General features: G+C 42.5%; 1 protein-coding gene across 1 annotated transcript in view; it reads left to right on the forward strand.

Moving 5' to 3' along the window:
* IGLON5 (IgLON family member 5) overlaps nt 1-23,512 on the forward strand; it is a 632,942-nt gene that overhangs the window by 568,650 nt on the left and 40,780 nt on the right. Inside the window, exons 5-7 of the mRNA XM_089665070.1 lie at nt 15,259-15,390; nt 16,030-16,150; nt 18,217-18,368. Of these exons, the coding sequence (XP_089521196.1) occupies nt 15,259-15,390; nt 16,030-16,150; nt 18,217-18,368 (405 nt within the window). The remainder of the gene's footprint in view (nt 1-15,258; nt 15,391-16,029; nt 16,151-18,216; nt 18,369-23,512) is intronic.

Consider the following 23,512-nt stretch of genomic DNA (forward strand, 5'->3'; position numbering starts at 1 on the left):
AGAAGAGCTGGATCTTCAACCAGTGCTTTATTAGCCAACATATTTGCTTATCTCATACTGTATATCTTAGAGGTTCTCTCCGGTCAGAACAGACTGCCTGCGTATTACTAATCATCCAGACATTTCTGTAGGGTATTAGTCATCCAGCCCGTTATAACCCCAGCCTGCTATAAAAATGTCAGGACTAATCTTGCCAACCAACAAAAGGATTAAGCGTAGCTATTAGAAGTTAGGATGTGATTGGTAATGCAGGAAGCAGATAAAAAGCAAATTATACAGCACGGAATTCAAGAAATGCACACCCAGTGACCCTGTGAAGTGGTCAGCGGATTCTGGCTACATGGGATTTCAGTTTTGGGTAGAGTGGGAATGAGATGAAGATGAATTCCAGATATGGATATTTGTACAGTTACATTGGTCCATTGGTTTTTGGCAAAATTGATTTGCATCAAAATGTAACCAACTTGGAAACTCTCAATTTCGTTTATTTAGCTGATTTCGTTTGGGGGAAAATAGCCTTTTTTTGAATATATTTAGAGGGTGTGAGGGTCTTTATTTATTTACTTATTTGGGAGGGGGGATGTAAATAGAAAATAGTTAAAGCGGGAGTCCCAGGGGTGGACCGACAACTCATGGGGCCCCTGGGCAATAGGGGATCATGGGCCCCTATGTCCTTGCCCAAACTCAAGGTAATGGAAGGCTCTCTCAGGTGGGGGTGGGCGGGGGACTGGGGTGTTGTTGGTCAATGTCAGGCTTTCTTCGTGGGGAAGGGGGGTGTTGGCTGGTGTCAGGGTCTCCCCATGGGGGTTGTGTTGCCTAGGGCAGCACGAAACCTAAATACACCCCTGCTCCGATCCATTATGCTCAATCTAGAGACAGTCAGAAATTTGGGATCTTCTTTTTCTTTCACTTTCAATGATAGTGGTAAACAGGACAAATAGAGAGGGTGAGTCTTCCTCAGGGGCGGACTGACAACTCATGGGGCCCCTGGGCAATAGGGGACCATGGGCCCCTATGTCCTTGCCCAAACTCAAGGTAATGGAAGGCTCTCTCAGGTGGGGGTGGGCGGGGGACTCGAGTGTTGTTTGTCAATGTCAGGCTTTCTTCGTGGGGAAGGGGGGTGTTGGCTGGTGTCAGGGTCTCTCCATGGGGGTTGTGTTGCCTAGGGCAGCACGAAACCTAAATACACCCCTGCTCCGATCCATTATGCTCAATCTAGAGACAGTCAGAAATTTGGGATCTTCTTTTTCTTTCACTTTCAATGATAATGGTAAACAGGACAAATAGAGAGGGTGAGTCTTCCTCAGGGGCGGACTGACAACTCATGGGGCCCCCGGGCAGTAGGGGATCATGGGGCCTCTGTGTCCTTGCCCAAACTCAAAAAAGCCTATGAAAATGGTACCAGGGGCATCTTATGGGGCCCCCTACTGACGCCGGGCTCTCGGGCAGTGCCCGAGTTTCCAAATGCTCAGTCCGCCCCTGAGTGGGACTACACTTCATCTGAGAACCACAAATCAAAAAGGCTGTTTAACTCATTTTCAATATTCAAAGCATCTGATGTAAGGGGAAGGGGGGGGTGTGGTCTGGATATCTAGTCTTAGTCCCCAATCACACCAGTGCAAATTGTCATGTAATTTGATCATTGTAGATCACATGACCGGTCGCACCCTATTGTCTGCAATGGAAACGGTCAAATCAGTAGTTCATCCTCTACTCTTTGCAAGTTCAGGTGGGACTTGCATAGAGATCTGAGCATGAAGTCGCACAGATGTCTTCCAAGTCGTATCTGAAGTCTCGCTGACACCTGACTTTGAAATCGTGTGAATTCAAGTGAAGTCGCACAATTTTAAAGTCGGATCGAAGACTTAGAGTTACAACTGGCCCTTTGAGGGAAACCATAATGCTGATGTGGCCCGCGATGAAATTGAGCCTCTGCTCTAAAGGGAGGGGGAGGTGGTACAAGGTAATAACTGTGGGAGAGGATCTGATGGAGGTGGCCGAAGTGCAGTTTTAGGTGGAGGTGGGAAAGACTTCCCTGAATAAATATTGTGTCCCTCCCTTTTTAGTTTTGTAAATTGGAAAGTATGCTTAGTCTAGTTTATTTGATTTACTGTACTTTGTGTGTGTGTGTATTTAAGCGTTACTTGTGCTTCACTTTTTTTCACTGTCTTTTTTAATTTCTATACTGTGGCTCATAATGGTCCATTTTTTGGCAAACAAACACATCCAGGATAGTAGACCCTCTGGATCAGTTTAAAGCCAACTGCACGCTTCAAAATGGCCAAAACAACCTTCATTTCCCCTTCTCCATTGACTCCAATGCCTTTCATCCAATTTTCACTGAGATTTTTTTTATTCTGCTTTTTTACATTGTCTGTATTTTTTTAATTTCTGTAAAAATAAAAAGGGAAACGTTTAATAATGGGGCTTATCGTGGTCTATTTTTTGGCATAAGAACAGGTCCAGGGGAGATGACCCTCAGGAACAATTTAAAGCCCACGGCACAATTCAAAATGACCAAAACTACCTTTATTTCCCTTCGCCATTGACTCCAAAGCCTTTCATCCAATTTTCTATGAGATTTCAGGGAGATGAAAACCCTCAATTTTTCTCATCCTTAGGATTGATCTCTCCTACAATAGATCATCCACAAGTCTAGTGAGGACACTCTTCTGGCTAACTAAGCTAATGAAAATGTCTTCGCCGATGAAAGATACGCTAGTCTAATTAATAGGGGACTTATAGTTTTAATATATGGAGTGGTTGTGCTCACAAAATATGTCCAGTTAACAATTTCATATTCTTTCTTTGTTACGGGACAGAAACCAACACACAGTCCAGCAGTGCCGGGATAGGGCAGTCCAACACCCAGGGCTAAAATGTGGAGCTGTGCCCCCTCCCCTGCTTACTCTGAGATGCCCATTCTCTGACTCCCCCCCACCCAACTATGCTTCCCATCAGGGGCGAACTGACAACTCATGGGGCCCCCGGGCAATAGGGGATCATGGGGCCCCTGTGTCCTTGCCCAAACTCAAAAAAGCCTATGAAAAAGGTACCAGGCAGGGGCAGACTGACAATTCATGGAGCCCCCAGGCAATAGGGGATCATGGGGCCCCTGTGTCCTTGCCTAAACTCCAAAAAGCCTATGAAAAAGGTACCAGGCAAAGGCAGACTGACAACTCATGGAGCCCCCAGGCAATAGGGGATCATGGGGCCCCTGTGTCCTTGCCCAAACTCAAAAAAGCCTATGAAAAAGGTACCAGGCAGGGGCAGACTGACAATTCATGGAGCCCCCAGGCAATAGGGGATCATGGGGCCCCTGTGTCCTTGCCCAAACTCAAAAAAGCCTATGAAAAAGATACCAGGCAGGGGCAGACTGACAACTCATGGAGCCCCCAGGCAATAGGGGATCATGGGACCCCTGTGTCCTTGCCTAAACTCCAAAAAGCCTATAAAAAAGGTACCAGGGGCATCTCATGGGCCCCCCTACTGACCCCGGGCGGCCCTCGGGCAGTGCCCGAGTTTCCAAATGGTCAGTCCGCCCCTGCTTCCCATAGTTGACGCTGTGCATGCCTCCAGCTGCCCATGGAAGGTGCGCTGTGCATGCCTGGGCAATTGCTTGCTTTCTAGCAGCCGGGGCTGCTGTTATAAACCACGGGGCCCCATATAGCCAACATGACAGGCCCCCCCAAAATAAACACAGTTTACTATGCATGTCATGAATGAACAAACACAGTGAGCAATTGGTACCGATCATTCATTGATCTCCATTCTGAAGGATCCTATTGTGGGCTCACAGCTACTGGTGGGAAGGAGAGGAGGGAAGCCAGTAGCACTGCATGGGTGGGGGAGGGAGGCCTGGGCAGCAGGGGGAAACGTATGGTGAACAGGGAGGGTGATTGGTGTGGCGGGGGGCAATTACTCCCTATATGGCTGTCTCTGTAGCAGCTGAAAGCCGGTAGGAGGGAGAGGAGCTGAATATAATATACCTTCAGCTGCTGCAAAGAGAGCCATACAGGGGATTGGTTCCAGTAATTGCCTCCCCACTGTGCCAATCACGCTCCCTGCCCACATCTGATTCGCCTAGCTGCCTGGGCCAACTGCTGGCTTGTGCCCCGTATAATAGAATGGGTGGTATCCCCTTATCCACGGCCCTGCTAGCAGCTGGAAATGGGTTGTATTTTTTGGTTTTAGGCAATTGGGGCAAGGGGGGCATGCTGGAGCACGGTGTGCAAACAGTAGTTGTTAGAGCAGACAAGACAGAAAGCTGGGGCCCAGTAGAAGGGAGGCCACAGTTCACTAATCCTCCCCCACTGATCTGGAGCATGCATGCAGTGGGGTACAACAAACATGGCACCTTGAGATGCCCCTGGTACCTTTCATAGGCTTTTTTGGGTGTGGTTTGAGTGTGGGCGAGGACACAGGGGCCCCATGATTTCCTATTGCCCGGGGATCCCATGAGTTGTCAGTCCACCCCTGCTCTGCGCACACACTATCTACATTCGGAGCATACGTCAGCGGGTGCTTTACTCAACCTCCAGCGTATGTCTTCTAATGTATCTCAAATGGCGGTTGTACAAGGCCACAGCGCATCTCAGGAATGTCCGTAAGGCCCCTGTATGGCCATGTCCACGAAGTCTAAGTCGCTAAGAATAAAGATCGCAAAGTAGATGGAACCAATGATTCTCTATAGTGTAAGGCACACTAGCGGCATTTAAAAGTGATTCAATGCTCCCACCAAAGGTCCCACCATGCTCCAATGGAGTGCATTCAATTACTTCTATGGACTGTTTCTCTAGCTCAGCCTTTTGCAACCACGGTGCCTTGATGTTTCTTTAGGGATGCCTTGGCAAAATGTCTAAAAATTTCCCAAAATTTGTATACAAGCCAGCGGGTTGAACAAGCCTGCCTTTTAGTTACACAAAGCCACAGGTTTTCATTGTGCACCATTACGACCTTCTAGCCGCCGGCATCCTGACAACCAATAACATCATCAGTTAAGGAGGATATCAGCTGCCTGCACGGCATCCTAGTTTGATCCTTCTCTGCCCCTCTCCATCAGTGCTGGGGTCACATTAGCTCAGTGATGGAGAAAAACTGTGGGAGAGGAGAAACACTGGCATACTAGTCAGTACCAGTGTGCAGAAGTATATTTGCTTTGAAAGAATAAATCCCCACTAATATTGGGTATCCTACATGTGTGGATGTTGCTGTGTTATATAAAACTATTAGAATCGTTTTTCATATTTTAGAATGGGTGCCTCTTTAAAATTATGGGGTGCCTTAAGACTGTCCGTAATTTTAAATGGTGCCTTGACTGAAAAAAGGTTGAGAAACACTGCTCTAGCTGATACCAGAACCTGCTAGTTTTTGACTAGTTTTCCGATGATTTTAACCACTTTCCACCCTGCCACTGTAGAAATACGGTGGCAGGGCGGCACTGGCAGGCAAAACCACGTTATAAAACACGTGTTTTGTAAACAAATAGGGGGCGCACACGAGGTGCGCCGCCACCCTATCTGTCCCGCCGATCACCGCCGCGGATGTCAGTTGCTGGGTCCCAGCCGGTCCTTAGCGGCTGTTTCCTGGCGATCGGCGGTAAACAGGGACAGAGAGCACAGCTGCAGTAGCTGTGCTGTCTGTCACTTCCTTGTCAGCTCCAGAACACGCTGATCGGGACAGAAGAGTTTCTCTCTCTGGATCAGCGGTGTCCCGTGCAGTACACACCCCCGCCCCCCTAGTAAAACACTCCCCTCACTCAGATAACCCTTCCCTGCAAAATAAAGTTAACCCCTTCCTCCCCAGTGCCATTAGTACAGTGTCAGTGTTTTTCCTTTTGCACTGATCACTGTATTAGTGTTTTTGGGGATGTCAGTGACCCCAAGTCAGTACCCCCAAATGTCAGAATGTCCGCTGCAGTCCCGCAGTCCCGCCATAAGTTGCTGGTCGCTGCCATAAGTCACTGATCACCGCCATAAGTCACTGATCGCCGCCATAAGTCACTGATCGCCGACATTATTAGTATAAAAAAAAAACTAAAAATCCCAGTATCTTTCCCGCCATTTGTAAACGCTATAACTTTCATGTAAACCAATTAATTTACAAGTATTGTTTTTTTTTTTAGCAGAGACATGTCGCAGAATGCATTTTGGCAGAAATTTATGACTAAATTTGATTTTTGCATTTTTTTTTTTACTGGACATGTTTTATAGCAAAAAGTCCAAAATATTGTTTTTTTATCCTCAAAATTGTCAGCCTTTTTTTTTTATAGCACAAAAAATAAAAACCGCACAGGCGATCAAATACCACCAAGAAAGCTCAATTTGTGGGGAAAAAAAGGATGTAAATTTCATTTATGTACCGTATTGCATGACCGTGCAATTGTCCGTTAAACTAGCGCAGCGCTGTATAGCAGAAAAATGGCGTAAATTGCAGTATCTATACCATAGTTTGTAGACGCTATAACTTCCACACAAAGCAATCAATATACACTCATTGGGATTTTTTTTACCAAAAACATGGAGCAGAATACATTTTGGCCTAAATTTATAACCAACTTTGAGTTTACTATATATTTTTTATAGCTGAAAGTAAAAAACATTGTTTTTCTTCAAAATTTTTGGCCTTTTTTTGTTTATAGCGTGAAAAATAAAAAGCGCACAGATGATCAAATACCACCGAAAGAAATCTCTATTTGTGTGAAAAAAAGGACGTAAATTTCGATTGGGTGCAGCATTGCATGACCGCGCAATTATCAGTTGAATTAGTGCAGCGCAGAGTAGCAAAAAGAGGCCTGGTCATTAAGGGGGGTAAATCCTCTGGAGCTCAAGTGGATAATAACACGCTGGAGCTTCTTAAAAATACCGTTGTAATTCAAGCCTTACCAGCACCTTATAGATTTATACAAAGCATGCACTTTAGGGCCAATCACACGATTGCAGTGCTGTAACGACCAGTAAAGCGTTCATCACCGCAACAAAGTAACACATGAACGACTGTGCGGTGCATTGCAGTGCCATTGACCTTTAATGACACTTCAACACACCAAGCCAACCCAACACAATGGACTTGCATTTTAGCACACCACAATGCATAGATGCAAACCAACTGCGCTCTTTAAAGTGCTGCATTGAGAAAAAATAGTGTATTATTTTAAAAATGTGCATTAAGGTGCATTGGCAGCCGACTGAAAATGAATGTCTTAAAGTAACGCGTGTCAATGTGCGAAATACCAAGCGTTAAATGGGGTTTAGTAAACATGGCAACTCTCCCTTGACAAATCAGAATTGTTCTAAAAGAAACGATAGATCATTATTGATTATTGATCAGCGCAGCTAGTTGAGACTAAGAAATACCGCATGTTACTCCATGCAAATACTGTATATTAACACGTAGGCAGTAATGCAATGGGTTGGAACAGTCTAAATGGTCCCTTAATGACAGGACAACTTTAAATCAAGCAGGACGGAGGGGGGGGGGGGTGTCTCCTTTTTATATGGGCAGCACAGTGGCTAAATGGTTAGCACTTCTATTTGGCAGTACTAGGGTTGTTGGTTCGAATCCCTGCCATACCCTCACAGTTGGAAGAATGCTCCTTACATTGGTGGCCAGTGAGAAAAATATCCATTACATTGGTGTAGAGGAGGAAGAATACTTCTTACATTGGTGGCCAGTGAGAAAAATATCCATTACATTGGTGGAGAGGAGGAAGAATACTCCTTACATTGGTGGCCAGTGAGAAGAATATCCATTACATTGGTGCAGAGGGGGAAGAATACTCCTTACATTGGTGGCCAGTGAGAAGAATATCCATTACATTGGTGCAGAGGGGGAATAATACTCCTTACATTGGTGGCCAGTGAGAAGAATATCCATTACATTGGTGCAGAGGGGGAAGAATACTCCTTACATTGGTGGCCAGTGAGAAAAATATCCATTACATTGGTGCAGAGGGGGAAGAATACTCCTTACATTGGTGGCCAGTGAGAAAAATATCCATTACATTGGTGGAGAGGGGGAAGAATACTCCTTACATTGGTGGCTGGTGGGAATCCCAGCACCACCTGCCTGGAGTTTGCATGTTCTCCCTGTGCCTGTGTGGGTTTACCTCCAGGTACTCCAGCTTCCTCCCACATTCCAAAGACATGCTGGTAGGTTAATTGGATCCTGTCTAAATTGGCCCTAGTATGTGTATGTATGGATGTGAGTTTGGGCCCTTAGATTGTAGGTTAGGAACTGATGTGAATGTACAATATACTGTATATGGGCAGCACAGTGGCTAAATGGTTAGCACTTCTATTTGGCAGTACTAGGGTTGTTGGTTCGAATCCCTGCCATACCCTCACAGTTGGAAGAATGCTCCTTACATTGGTGATCAGTTGGAAGAATGCTCCTTACATTGGTGGCCAGTGAGAAAAATATCCATTACATTGGTGGAGAGGGGGAAGAATACTCCTTACATTGGTGGCTGGTGGGAATCCCAGCACCACCTACCTGGAGTTTGCATGTTCTCCCTGTGCCTGCGTGGGTCTACCTCCAGGTACTCCAGCTTCCTCCCACATTCCAAAGACATGCAGGTAGGTTACTTGACTCCTGTCTAAATTGGCCCTAGTATGTGTCTGTATGAATGTGAGTTTGGGACCTTAGATTGTAGGTTAGGAACTGATGTGAATGTACAATATACTGTATATGGGCAGCACAGTGGCTAAATGGTTAGCACCTCTATTTGGCAGTACTAGGGTTGTTGGTTCGAATCCCTGCCATACCCTCACAGTTGGAAGAATGCTCCTTACATTGGTGGCCAGTGAGAAAAATATCCATTACATTGGTGGAGAGGGGGAAGAATACTCCTTACATTGGTGGCTGGTGGGAATCCCAGCACCACCTGCCTGGAGTTTGCATGTTCTCCCTGTGCCTCCCACATTCCAAAGACATGCTGGTAGGTTAATTGGATCCTGTCTTTATTGGCCTTAGTATATGTATGTATGAATGTGAGTTAGGGACCTTAGATTGTAGGTTAGGGACTGATGTGAATGTACAATATATATGTAAAGTGCTGCGTAAATTGACGGTGCTATATAAGTACCTGAAATAAAAAAATAAATATATACCGTACGTGAGAAAACAGAGCACAGAAAACATGTGGAGCACGTTAAAAAAAAAAAGATAAGCGGGGGGCCTCAGATAAGGCTGAACATGGATTCGTCACCTATAGATGGGAGGCTGTAATGGATGTATATAGGAAGTCTCTCCTCCAATGCGTTTCCCCAGCCAGAACAGAAGAATGCGGGATCCATACATCAGATGGAGGACAGCAGCAGTGTGATGCATTATATTCATACATTATCAAGCAGCCATCTCTCTCTTGATGTATTAGTGTAATGCATTAAACGTATACATCATCTCAGGGCCGCTGACTTTGATGTATGGAGTAAGAGGCTTGCCAGGAAGTTAGGAGAGCCAGTTAGACTCGGGCCAAGAATAGGAAAGGACTTCCCATTCAATTTACTGCACAATGTGCTCGTGATTAAAGTAGGATCCTGGTATATAGCGAGGTGTTTAAAAAAATAACATTGAAGGCGTACTTATACGCTGAAGATTCACTCTACATTCGCTGTTCAATCATTGAAAAATTGTATACTAATTTATTACAAATATCTGCCAACACGTTCACCTATTCTAAACAAATCCACCAACATTCGGCAACGGGAAGCATAGGCGCACACTAGGAATTTCAACGTTTCAATAATCTTTATTGATACAGATAAACAGAAGAACGACCCTCATGGAGCCTCCCGGTTTGACACTTTTTGCCCATATCCCATGTCCACTAATTTAAAATAAATATCTTGCATCACGGTCACCTGTTCCAAACAGATCCACCAACATCCGGTAACATCTGTTATTGGAGAGAAGTATGGTTGTATATCATGAATTCAGTGGTTTAGTAATCCACTGATCCAGAGAAACAGAAGAAAGACCAGCCTAGAGCCTCCCACTGATGTGTTTTGACTACATCCGAGGTTTAATCATAAAAATGTAGAAACAGGACGGGGTAAAAATGTATATACAGACATGCCTATATGATAACACCACCATGTTAACACCGATAAACTTTTTGTTTTGTTTTACTACAAATGAGTTGCTTGATCCTCTTTCCTCCCGCCTGAACATTTGCCACCCCAAACCAGTAGGTCTTCTTCTAGACAGATCTTTGACTGGGAACAGATCCAAAACATTGTTTTTTTTCTGCATTTTAAGCCACTGTTCTATCTCCAGCAGTGGCTGACTGTAAACCTATGACGTGATGTATAATGAAAAGAAATGTGGGGAATATCTCAGTTTGAAGCTCCTCAAGGCATCCCGAACCACCGCCATCTCCTGAGTGCCGACGAATTGGACCAATAATTATTCTTTGTCTCTCTAGGACAGCGTTTCTTAACCTCTTTACCCTAGAGGAACCCCTGAACTAATTTTCAGGCCTTGAGAAACCCCTAATAAAATCAATTCAATGGGGCCAGTAGGAAGAATGCTCCTTACATTGGTGGCCATTGGTAAGAATGCTCCTTATATTAGTAGCCAGTGGCAAGATTGTTCCTTACAGTGGTGGCTAGTTGGAAGAATGCTCCTTACATTGGTGGCCAGTGGGAAGAATGTCCCTTACATTGATGGGTAGTGGGAAAAAGGTTCCTTACATTGGTGATCAGTGGGAAGAATGTCCATTACATTGGTAGTCAATGGGAATAATGCTCTTTATGTTGGTGGACAGTAGGAAGAATGTCTCTTACATTGTTTGCCAGTGGGAAGAACTCTCCTTACACTGGTAGTCAGTGGAAAGGATGCTCCTTAACCTGATGGCAATTTGGAAGAATGCTCCTTATATTAGTAGCCAGTGGAAAGATTGTTCCTTACAGTGGTGGCTAGTTGGAAGAATGCTCCTTACATTGGTGGCCAGTGGGAAGAATGTCCCTTACATTGATGGGTAGTGGGAAAAAGGTTCCTTACATTGGTGATCAATGGGAAGAATGTCCATTACATTGGTAGTCAATGGGAATAATGTTCTTTATGTTGGTGGACAGTAGGAAGAATGTCTTTTACATTGTTTGCCAGTGGGAAGAACTCTCCTTACACTGGTGGTCAGTGGAAAGGATGCTCCTTACACTGATGGCCATTTGGAAGAATGCTTCTTATATTAGTAGCCAGTGGCAAGATTGTTCCTTACAGTGGTGGCTAGTTGGAAGAATGCTCCTTACATTGGAGATCAGTGGGAAGAATGTCCCTTACATTAGCGATCAGTGGGAAGAATGTCCCTTACATTGGTGGCCAGTGGGAAGAATGCTCCTTACATTGGTAAATAGTGGGAAGAATGTCCCTTACATTGGTGGGCAGTGGGAAAAAGGTTGCTTACATTGGGGGCAGTGGAAAGAATGCTCCTTTCGTTGGTGATCAGTGGAAAGAATGTCCCTTACATGGGTGGTGGATGGGAATAATGCTCTTTTTGTTGGTTGCCCCTTACATTGTTGGCCATTTTGAAGAACTCTCCTCGCCAGTTTCAAGAATGCTCCTTACATTGGTGGCCAGTGAGAAGAATGTCTGTTACATTGGTGGCCAGGGGAAGAATGCTTCTTACATTGCTGGCTGGTGGGAAGAATACTTCTTACATTGGTGGCTGGTGGGGAGAAGACTCCTTACATTGGTGGCCAGTGGGAAGATTGCCACCCTTATATACAGGAAAAAAAGATCACTGGTGTCATGCCTCTGCCTCTGAAAAGTGGTAGGCACTTATAAATGAGACACCAGTCAACCACCACCCAAGGAACCCCTAGCAACCTCTGAAGGAACCCTAGTTGAAAATGGCTGCTCTAGGGAATACTTAAACCCCTGTCAGTTTGTTACTTTGTGTATGTGTTCCATTGGTGGAGATTCCTCTCTAGTCCTGTCCTGTAGACGTGGCAAGAAATGGCAAGGGGAACTTAGACAGTGGCTTCCAGAAAAAATACCCCCATTGGAATATTTCCCTTCACTTTCTCCACCAGTGAAAAGGGTAAAATGTTGGACTTCCCACCACTTTCTGGTGAAAATGGTAAAATAGAGGGTGGATCTTCCCAGTGGGGACACAGACAACAATAGAGGTTCTCTTTATTTTCAATGTGATTTTTTTTTTACTTTGATATATTTTTAGTAATTACTAAGTTGATTTATCACTATTTTCCTCCTAGATTTGTACAACTTTCACCCAAGTTTCCACACAATTTCAAAGGAATCAATAAAAAAATTAGGTGAAAATAGTATTAATCTTAGTTGATAAAAAATGATAAATAGACCCCTAACTTTTTCATTTTACTTGATCCTCTTCCCTTTAACCTGAACTTCTGCCACCCCAAACCAGAAGGACTTCTTCTACGCAGATCTTGGACTGGGAACAGATCCAAAAAACACTTTTCCTTTTGCTGTATTTTAAGCCGCTGTTTTATCTCAAACAGTCGCTGACTATAAGCCTATTACGTTCCCCATCCTAAGCTGGTTCTAAACCCTGCAATGTGATTTATAATAAAAAGAGACGTGGCGAACATCTCATTGTGAAGCTCCACAAAGCAGCCCCACCCACCGCCATTGCCTGAATGCCCGGTGTATTGGGCTGCTGATTCCTCCTCGTCTCTCTCTGAGAAGTCTGGAACCAAGCTTCCCTGTCTGTGCAAGTACATGTCATTGTTAATCTCAATTTATCCCACCAGTGTGCAGCATCCGAGTCTGGACAGAGTCTGTCTCCAATACTAATAGCGGCTCCACCTACTGCATTACACACATGGTTGTATCTTGCATCCTCCTCTACAGGCTCACCCAGCATGGCATAGCAATCCCAGCCAAGAAGTGGCATCTAATTTCTCCAGCTTACTAAAACATCCGTGCCTGTCACAGCTTCTCCTCTGCAGAAGAGCGAAGGGCAGGCAGGCTTAGTGCAAGGCTGATGGCAAACAGTGAGACAGACAAGATGGCCGCACAGACGCCAAGCTGGATTTGCTCCAGCAGTTCTGTGTGTATCAATTTGTTCTGTTGTTTTCCCATCTCTGAAAGAAAAGGAAAGCTCTGAGGCAGTGAAAAAAGTAGGTAGCAAGATAGATAGATAAATAGATAGATAGATAGATAGATAGATAGATAGATAGATAGATAGATAGAAAGATAATATATAGATAGATAGATAGATATGAGATAGATAATAGATAGATAGATAGATAGATAGATAGATAGATAGATAGATAGATAGATAGATAGATAGATAGATAGATAGATAGATAGATTACAGCACTGAGCAAACCCTTTGGCGCTATATAAACTCGATGTAATAATAATAATAATATATTATTGATGAATAGTAATATAGTTATACATAGTTAGGTTAATATTTGACAAGAAAGGCAAAAAGTTATAGATAGATAGATAATAGATAGATAGATAATAGATAGATAGAAAGAAAGGTAGAGCTGTATGTAAATTTAGAGATAGGTCGATTTAGATAGATACATACATGGACTGAGATAGATAGATAGATAGATAGATAGATAGATAGATAGATAGATAGATAGATAGATAGATAATAGATAGATAGATAGATAGATAGATAGATAGATAGATAGATAGATAGATAATAGATAGATAGATAGATAGATAATAGATAGATAGATCTAGAATGGAATTATACATAGATTAAGGGCTGGTTCAAACCAGATGGAGTCCAGTGTGTTTTTAATCTGCATCAAAAATGCATGCACAGTGTTTTCCATGTATTTCGATGGCCCTAGTTCCCATCAGTGCAGTGAATTCCAGTGCAGTCAACAAAAGTAGAACATGTTGCATTTTTTCTGTATGGAACCCATCTGAAAGGCGGCAAAACACATCAAAAATACACCAGAACAATGCATGTCCTGTGCTGATATTAAGAAAAAAAAAAGGAAAAGACACATCAAAAATGCACACGTAGAAATGCATCCAGAATGCAGAAATTGTAGTCTGGACTAGCTCTTGGAGATACTTTAGATACAGATGGATAGAGGTTTACAAGGATAGAGATAGATAGATAGATAGATAGATAGATAGATAGATAGATAGATAGATAGATATAGATGGATAGATAGATAGATAGATAGATAGATAGATAGATAGATAGATAGATATAGAGAGATAGATAGATAGATAGATAGATAGATAGATAGATAGATAGATAGATAATAGATAGATAGATAAATAGATATTAAAAAGGATGGAGATATATGTTGATTGAGAGAAAGACTGATATAGATGGAAGGATAGCTGGAAAAAGATAGATAGATGATAGATAGATAGATAGATAGATAGATAGATAGATAGATAGATAGAAATATAATAGATAGATCGATACATAGATAGATAGATAGATAGATAGATAGATAGATAGATAGATCGATAGATACTGTAGATATTCCTCATGACTATGGTTAAAAACAATTGTTGAATAGAAAATCGAAACATTCCGAAAACCCGTTTTTTCCACTGATATTCTATTGGTGTGTGGCCAGCTTAGGCTGCCCACTGGGTGAAATAGAGAGAATCCGCTCCAGCAAGGTTTTATTAGTAAAACTGGAAATTTTGCTGCTCAAATCAATTTTGCCAAAACCAGAAAGGAAGAAGCAAGGTGTCACAGCTCACTAGGTCAGGGTCAAACAACTTTTGATATTTCAAAAAATATTTGGAATTTCTAAAAGATTGTACCTGGATAATAAGTTCAATGAGCAAATATATATTTGAAATAAGATTCCATGGCTTTGGGAAGACAAGGGGGTTGATTTGCTAAAGGCAAATAGTCTGTTCTCTTTACAAGGGATTTTTTTTTTTCCAAAGAGCTCAATGAAGGTGGAGAAACTTCACTTTGTAAAGAATACCCGATCATGTGCAAGGAAAATAATAAAAGCAGCATTTTTGCTTGCATGTGATTGGACGATGGAAGTCAGCCAAGCTTCACCTGAGTCACTTAGCTCATGGGCAAATTCCAATGCAAAGTGCAATTTCCCTTGCAAAGTGAACAGTCTATTTGCTTTTAGTAAATCAGCCCATGGCCTTAATTATTTGTTGACTTCGGCTGGCAGTCGTTGTCTCTACACTTGAGGTTGATAACTTTCATGTTATGTTTCTGTGTTGTAAGTGTGTGTTTGTCTCTCATTCCTACCCGACGCCCTTCATTCCCTCCTTCCCCTCCGCCCTTCCCCTCCCGCCTTCACCCCACAGACGGATTTTCCAGCGAAGGCGAGCTGCTGGAGATCACCGAGATCAACCGGCAACAAGCAGGGGAGTACGAGTGCATCACATCGAATGGAGTCGCCATCCCTGACAGCAAGAAGGTGCTCATAACAGTCAACTGTGAGTTCTGGTCCAAAGTGACACCTTTATAAAGACACCTATAGATATTTATGGAATTAAGAGGAACTAAACCTCCTATCCTTTTCAGCCAAGGAAGCTTCCATCTTTGCTTCTGTTTGATCTGCAACTGCTCTGGTGCTGCCCATGTGGTCAGTTATGACACCAGCCATTTGATGGTTTGACAGTTTGGTTGGGAGCACAAGCAACTGCGACAGTTAGCGTTTCCATTCAAAAAGCAGTGGGTGGGACTAGGTATGACCAGATATTGATTGACAAGCTGCTGGCTTGTGAGTCAGCAGTGACAATGCTGATGGCCACACCCCCTTCAACATTATCTCCTCCCACTGTGTAAGAAGGCACAGCCTACATGGGAGCAACAACTCTGCTCCGAACTCAGGAGCAGTGCAGCATTATTGCCACACCACCAAAGGAAGCTGCAATGGGTGGAAGTTTCTGGCAGGATCAACAGAATCTGTGAGACATTGCATGGGGACTAAGAGAAAACCATAAGTGCAGATGGAATTAACTACCGCAGCACTTTTTTCTTCGTTTAGTGGGAGGCCCATAGTTCTGCTTTCATTTTGTGAGCGGGAGGGATAAAATGCATTTTTGTAACTCACTTCTTTAAACTTTTCTCAGATCCTCCATTCATCACTGACGTGAAGAACGCCCAATCACAGGTCGGCAAATCAGCGATACTGCGCTGTCAGGCTATGGCGGAGCCCCCCGCCGAGTTTGAGTGGTTGAAGGATGACAAGCGGTGAGTACTCAGCTCTGCACGTGCAGGAAAAGTCCGCTGATCTTATCTAGGAAGGGAATGAGCGATGTGTGAGCTTCAGTTACTTGTAGCAGCCAATCAGAATTCACGTTTTGCAGATTTTACCAAATTTGGCTGGTTAAATAACTCCGCTGGGAAGGTTGATGTACTGTATGTGATGTAAACACAAGGGGCTGACATGCTGATAAAAATACGATTTGCCTGGCTGCCTGACTTCAGTGAGACACTGAGCCAGAACTAGAACAAAAGTCGGGACTTTCTGAATGCTTGTCCTGGGTTAGCCAGGCAAGAAGCATTTTCAGCAATGGTATGCTTCATATTCTGTAAGGGTTCTCTTAGGACTTGTTCACACGGGAGGTTGAGCCACGCTTTTACCACCCTTTAACTGCCACCCCCTTTAGCTGCAGGGCTACCGACATAGAAGAAAAATATATTAGAAATATATTTTAAAATTGTTCTTCCCAAATATTTTGCCATATATTTGAAATGCTACAATTTTGGCCGTATTCAATATATTTCAATAATAATATATATATATTATTATAATTATTATTATACAGGATTTATATAGCGCCAACAGTTTGCGCAGCGCTTTACGATATAGGGGAGACAGTACAATTACAATACATGTCAGTACAGAAGGAATAGGAGGGCCCGGCTCGTGGAGCTTACAATCAAAAGGAAGGGGGAGGTGATACAAAAGGTGATAGCTGGGGGGGGATGATCTGGCGGAGGTGATTCAAGTACAGTTCTTGGGTGGAGGTGGGGTAGGCTTCCCTGAAGAAGTGAGTTTTCAAAGATCGCCAAAAGGCAGACAGGGTGGGGGCTGACCGGACATACTGTGGTAGGGAGTTCCAGAGGATAGGAGAGGCTCTGGAAAAGTCCTGGAGGCGAGCATGGGAGGAGGTGATGAGGGAGCTAGAGAGGAGGATATCATGGAAGGAGCGGAGCGGGCGATTTGGGCGGTATCTGTGGATGAAGTTGGTGATGTAGCTAGGGGCAGTGTTGTGGATGGCTTTGTAAGCTGTATATATATATATATATATATATATACACTGTATGTTGAAATGCATTTTTATTACAAAATATATGAAAAATATTTTTAAAAATACATTTCAGATATACTGTACGTCTTTAAAAATACAACTCTACATTTTTGGAATGCATTTACAAATATATGTACAAATATGTGTTAAAATTACTTTTTTAAATGTTTTTTTTTAGATGTATTCTTCAGATTTTTTTTAACATATAAAAAAGTCATTTTAACACATTATTATTATTAATATACAGTATTTATATAGCGCCAACAGTTTGCTCAGCGCTGTACATTATAATGGGGGACAATACAGCAACAATACAATACAATACACGAGGGGTTCGAGGGCCCTGATCCTGGGAGCTTACAATCTAGGAGGGAGGGGATGGTGGCACAGGAGGAGATAGCTGTGGAGGATGGAGTGGTAGGAAGAGTGGAGGAGATCGGCTGTTAGGTGGGGGCGGGGTAGGCTTCCCTGAAGAGGTGGGTTTTCAAGGTGCGCCTAAAGGTGTGGAGAGTAGGTGACAGTCTGATGAATTGGGGTAGTGAGTTCCAGAGGATGGGTGAAGCCCTGGAGAAGTCCTGGAGACGGGCATGGGAACACATATTTTTACATATATTTGTAAATGCATTCCAAAAATGTAGATTAAATGTATTTTTAAAGACATACAGTATATTTGAAATGTATTTTTAAAAATATTTTCCAAAAATGTAGATTTGAATCAACCCATCAGCCATCTCCCCAAATCTGAAATCTCTGGTGGGCGTTGCCTTGGCCTTTAACATGACAGATACCGGGAGCCATCATTGTCCGATCCTACCGTGACCGGCACAGCTCGGCGGGAAACTTTAATAAGTTTTTGCAGAACTTTATTTGTCTCCCATGACAGACAGAGAACAACATTTTATCCTCGCAATAAATAACAACGATTGCCGCGCCGTCTGCTACCGAAATGACATTTTCTTCTTCTCTGCTGTTTTTTTTCCCCCCGACCACCATGGCGAACAGACTGACCGTGGGGATGGAAGGGTTGAAGATCCAGAACGAGAGGACTTGGTCCGTGCTTCTCTTTTCAAATGTCACCTCAAGGCATTATGGGAATTACACCTGCCTGGTGTCCAACAAGCTCGGAACGTATAATAGCAGCGTCCGGCTACTTAGTAAGTAACAGAATTTTTCTTCTTTTCTTTTGTTTGTTCTGCTCGTCTCCCTTGGTCAGTATAATGTATATATGTTATTTTAACTCAAGTGGTTGTATATCCTTACATATACCCAGTGAAGCGACTGGACTCAAGCAGGGGCGGACTGACAACTCATGGGGCCCCTGGGCAATAGGCAATCATGGGGCCCCTGTGTCCTAGCCCACACTCAAACCACACCCAAAAAAGCCTATGAAAGGTACCAGGGGCATCTCATGGGGCCCCCTATCAACCCCGGACCCTCGGGCAGTGCCCGAGTGTCCAAATGGTCAGTCCGCCCCTGGACTCAGGTGATACACAGAGATTAAACAAATCCTCCTCTATAAGTTGTGCTTGTTTATCTGCAGCCCTCTTTCCTTTACAGCCTTCTAAACCACACAGAGTAAAGGCTATTTCTCAGCTCCAGCAGGTAGGAGGCGAGGATCTGATGTCACAACAGTGCAAAGCATAGAGCAGGGAGCTGAGTGTAATCTGAGACCTGAGTGGAGGGAAAGGGCACACCCCCCCGCCTACACATTCTCAGTTGAGGCTGTCAATTACCTTCTGTGTGCTGGAGGGGGTCTCTCCCATGATTCTGTGGTGTGGGGATAACTTGTCAGAAGTGATTAATGCAGACAGCAGATGGAAGAGAGAGGAGGCAGAAATCACAGTGGGTGCTTTGGATTGAGGCAAGTACACACTATAGTGGGAGTTGCTCTGTTCATTTTTCAGTTCAGAAATTTACAATCATTTTAAAGAAGGGGTCTGCAAACTATGACCCATGAGCCACATCCGCCCCGCTACAAGGTTTTATCTGGTCCACAGCGACTGACCAAAAAAATATGTGGCTGGCTAGCAGTGGAAGTGTTGAACTGTGTATGGTAATACGGAGCCCGGCACATCCACTGCCAGCCAGCCAAAGTCCCCAGAACAGATTCCTTGCCTCCACCGTGGTTGGGTGCTTGGACTGCCGGCCTACCCCCAGAATTTACAGGCGGACCCGACGTCCTCTGCCCAGACTTGCTTCACTGGGCACATCTGGATGTAAGGGGGAACTCTGCAGGGCACACATGGATGTAAGGGGGAACTCTGCAGGGCACACATGGATGTAAGGGGGGCTCATCTGGGCACACACGGATGTAAGGGGGGCTCATCTGGGCACACACGGATGTAAGGGGGGCTCATCTGGGCACACACGGATGTAAGGGGGGCTCATCTGGGCACACACGGATGTAAGGGGGGCTCATCTGGGCACACACGGATGTAAGGGGAGCTCATCTGGGCACACATGGACGTAGGGGGGGCTCATCTGGGCACACATGGATGTAAGGGGGGCTCATCTGTGCACATATGGATGTAAGGGGGGCTCTGTTGAGTACACATGTACACATGGGTGTAAGGGGGCTCATCTGGGCACACATGAATGTAAGGGGGCTCATCTGGGCACACATGGATGTAAGGGGGCTCATCTGGGCACACATGGATGTAAGGGGGGCTCATCTGGGCACACATGGATGTAAGGGGGCTCATCTGGGCACACATGGATGTAAGGGGGCTCATCTGGGCACACATGGATGTAAGGGGGGCTCATCTGGGCACACATGGATGTAAGGGGGGCTCATCTGGGCACACATGGATGTAAGGGGGCTCATCTGGGCACACATGGATGTAAGGGGGCTCATCTGGGCACACATGGATGTAAGGGGGGCTCATCTGGGCACACATGGATGTAAGGTCCGATCCATCCTGCAGGGATCGTCGGCTTACTTTACAACTTACCCGTTCGTGGCGCGTGTCTGGTGTCACCCCATGAGGGAGGTGTCACCCGGAGCGGCACCCCCCCCCCCCCCGCACCTGCCTAGGGACACCACTGGGAAGGGGTGATCCCTGAAACTGATCTCCCTGTGGCTGCCCAATCACCCTTATTGAACTTATGCGGGGAGGATCAATCAGAGCTACCTCTTTATTGGAGGCCCTGCTTCCAGCTCCCGAGCGGCTGCCCTGCTGCATTGTGAACAAAAAAAAGTCGACCGCTTATTTTTTTAATGTCTGTTTTGAATTCGGCTTTAAAATGATCGCAGTTAGAGTGTGAGCCCTGCTGTGCAGAGGACTGCAGGAAGCTAATATATCTGTGCTTATACTAGCTGTGCTGAATAATAAATGGGGTGTTCCTTTAACGAATCCATCCCTGCATTCATTGGTCTTCTGTTTTTAATGTCTGCTTTGTATTCATCTTTAAACCGATCCTCGCCAGCGCTGCGATACATTCCGATAACGCATGTATGTCACTTGTGGATAATATATTAATAATCGCCGCGCCGTAATCTCCCATTGTTATCGCCGTTATAATTACGTTTGCCAGTTTGCAGAGTCTCCGCAGACCGCGTCTGTTTAATATCACGGAATGTTCCTGTATTCTGCTCCAGTAAATCCCCATCGCAGATCCCTACACATCCAACTTCTCTCGGCCCCCCGCCATATGTGTCTCTTCTCCTTCCCGGCAAACATTAAAAAAAATAAAAGTTCCCTTTAGATTCTGATTTTATTTATTTTTCACGCTCGCGATTTGTTACATCGGTTTTAAGGAACAAAAAGACAGTAATGTAAGCTGAGCGCGGCCCAGCGTTGCGTGAAAGACAATGACGCGATTCCCAGCTCGGCGGTCGATAGGAGTTGTGGAATTAAATTCTGACTTATGGAACGAGAAGGGGGGGGTGGGGTGACATCTTGGTAAGGCGCATTGAACTGGATTCGTCAAGGCGCTGTTGTTTCATTCTAAACATTAGTAAAGCAAAAAAAAAGTATAAATAAACAATAATACATAATAAAAATATTATTATTATTAATAATACATAATAAATATTATTAATAATAATAATAATAATAATAATAAATACAATGATAAAATAAATATTAATTCATAAAAAAAAACTAATAATAAATAGAATAATAAATTATAAAATAATTTATAATCAGCACTGATTGGAATATTCAAGGTTTTGGACATCTTTATATGTCCTTTTCCATCCTTATAAAGTTCCATTACCTTGTTACGCAGGACTTTTGACAGTTCTTTTCTGATCCCCATGGCTCAGTATCTAGCCTAGTCAGTGCTTCCACGTAAGAGCTAACAAATTCATTGAATATTTATACACAGACACTAATTGCAATTTAAAAAGCCACAGATGTGGGACATTAACCTCTAATTGGTATTGTGTCACCTTGTGTGTCTGTACCAAGGCCAAACATTCCAGGGGAGGGAAACTTCTGATCCGGGGGGGGGGGCGGAGACTTCTTATCCGGGGGGTGGAGACGTCTAAACCAGGGGCGGAGACTTCTGATCCGGGGGCGGAGACTTCTGACCCGGGGGGCGGAGACTTCTGATCCGGGCCATTTGGGTGATTTCTGTTTTTATGATTTAAAAAGGAGCCAAAGAACTATTTGATAATAAATGGCTTCCCATGATCATCATCCTTCAATAAAAGAGTATTATTTGGCATGATCAGTCATATTTTCAATATCAATGCCAAAATTTCACAATTTCTGCCGGAGTATGCAAACTTTTGAGCACAACTGTAGTAAAACATGCAAATAATAAATTCTATAATAAATAATAAAATAAGTAATAACAAATACATAATACGTAATAAAAACAAATAATAATAAAGACAATAATAGATAATAAAATAATGAATTATACATACTAAAAAATAATAATAATAATAATAATAAATACTATAATAAATAATAAAATAAGTAATAACAAATACATAATACATAATAAAAACAAATAATAATAAAGACAATAATAGATAATAAAATAATGAATTATACATACTAAAAAATAATAATAATAAATACTATAATAAATAATAAAATAAGTAATAACAAATACATAATACATAATAAAAACAAATAAAAATAAAGACAATAATAGATAATAAAATAATGAATAATACATACTAAAATATAATAATAATAATAATAAATACTATAATAAATAATAAAATAAGTAATAACAAATACATAATACATAATAAAAACAAATAAAAATAAAGACAATAATAGATAATAAAATAATGAATAATACATACTAAAAAATAATAATAATAAATACTATAATAAAATAAGTAATAACAAATACATAATACATAATAAAAACAAATAATAATAAAGACAATAATAGATAATAAAATAATGAATTATACATACTAAAAAATAATAATAATAAATACTATAATAAATAATAAAATAAGTAATAACAAATACATAATACATAATAAAAACAAATAATAATAAAGACAATAATAGATAATAAATTAATTAATAATACATACTAAAATATAATAATAATAAATACTATAATAAATGATAAAATAAATAATAATAAATACATAATACATAAAAAAAATACTAATAAGTACAATAATAACAATTAAAATAAGTGATAATAAATACACAATATCACATAATTAAAAATAATAAATGCAATAATTAATAATAAAATAAATAATAATACACAAAAAGAAATAAGAAGAATTAAAATAATACAAATAAATCATATTAAATAAATAATAAAACATAATAAATAAATGAAGCCGCAAATAAAGGCCAATCCACGGACAGCTGACACTTTTCAGGGAAGCTATGCCAAATGCAGAAAGTCCACCCTGCCTCTAAAGGGAATCTGTTGCACTCAGATTCAGTAGGCCCATCGCAGTGCTTTTGCCAGGGTACAATAGGCTGGGAGATGGGGGCGGTGCTGAAACCAGGGAACACACATTGGTCTGCATTTTCATAGATTTAGTGTACTGCGAAATTAAAGCAAGCTATTTCAGTACAGAAGAGGATCCTGTACAACTGTGCAAGACTGAAGGAAAGGCCGGAGGTCAAATGTAACATCTTTTTCCCGTTCTCCCTTTAGCTATTATTTTTCTGTATTTACCTTTCATATGTTTCCATTTTCATTTGTTCAATAATCATTCATTTTTATACAATTCCACTAAAAAGAGGGAATTTAAAGAATGGTATTTTTGGCTGTGTCTTTCCGTTCCCCTCCTTTCCTCTGCTGGTGACACCTGTACAGGAAATGAGAGAAAATCTCCCCAGTGGGGACACCGACAGCA

This window comes from Staurois parvus, unplaced genomic scaffold (assembly GCF_062004578.1).
Source record: "Staurois parvus isolate SC_StPar_1 unplaced genomic scaffold, SC_StPar_1.0 ptg002113l, whole genome shotgun sequence".
Taxonomy (NCBI): Eukaryota; Metazoa; Chordata; class Amphibia; order Anura; family Ranidae; genus Staurois; species Staurois parvus.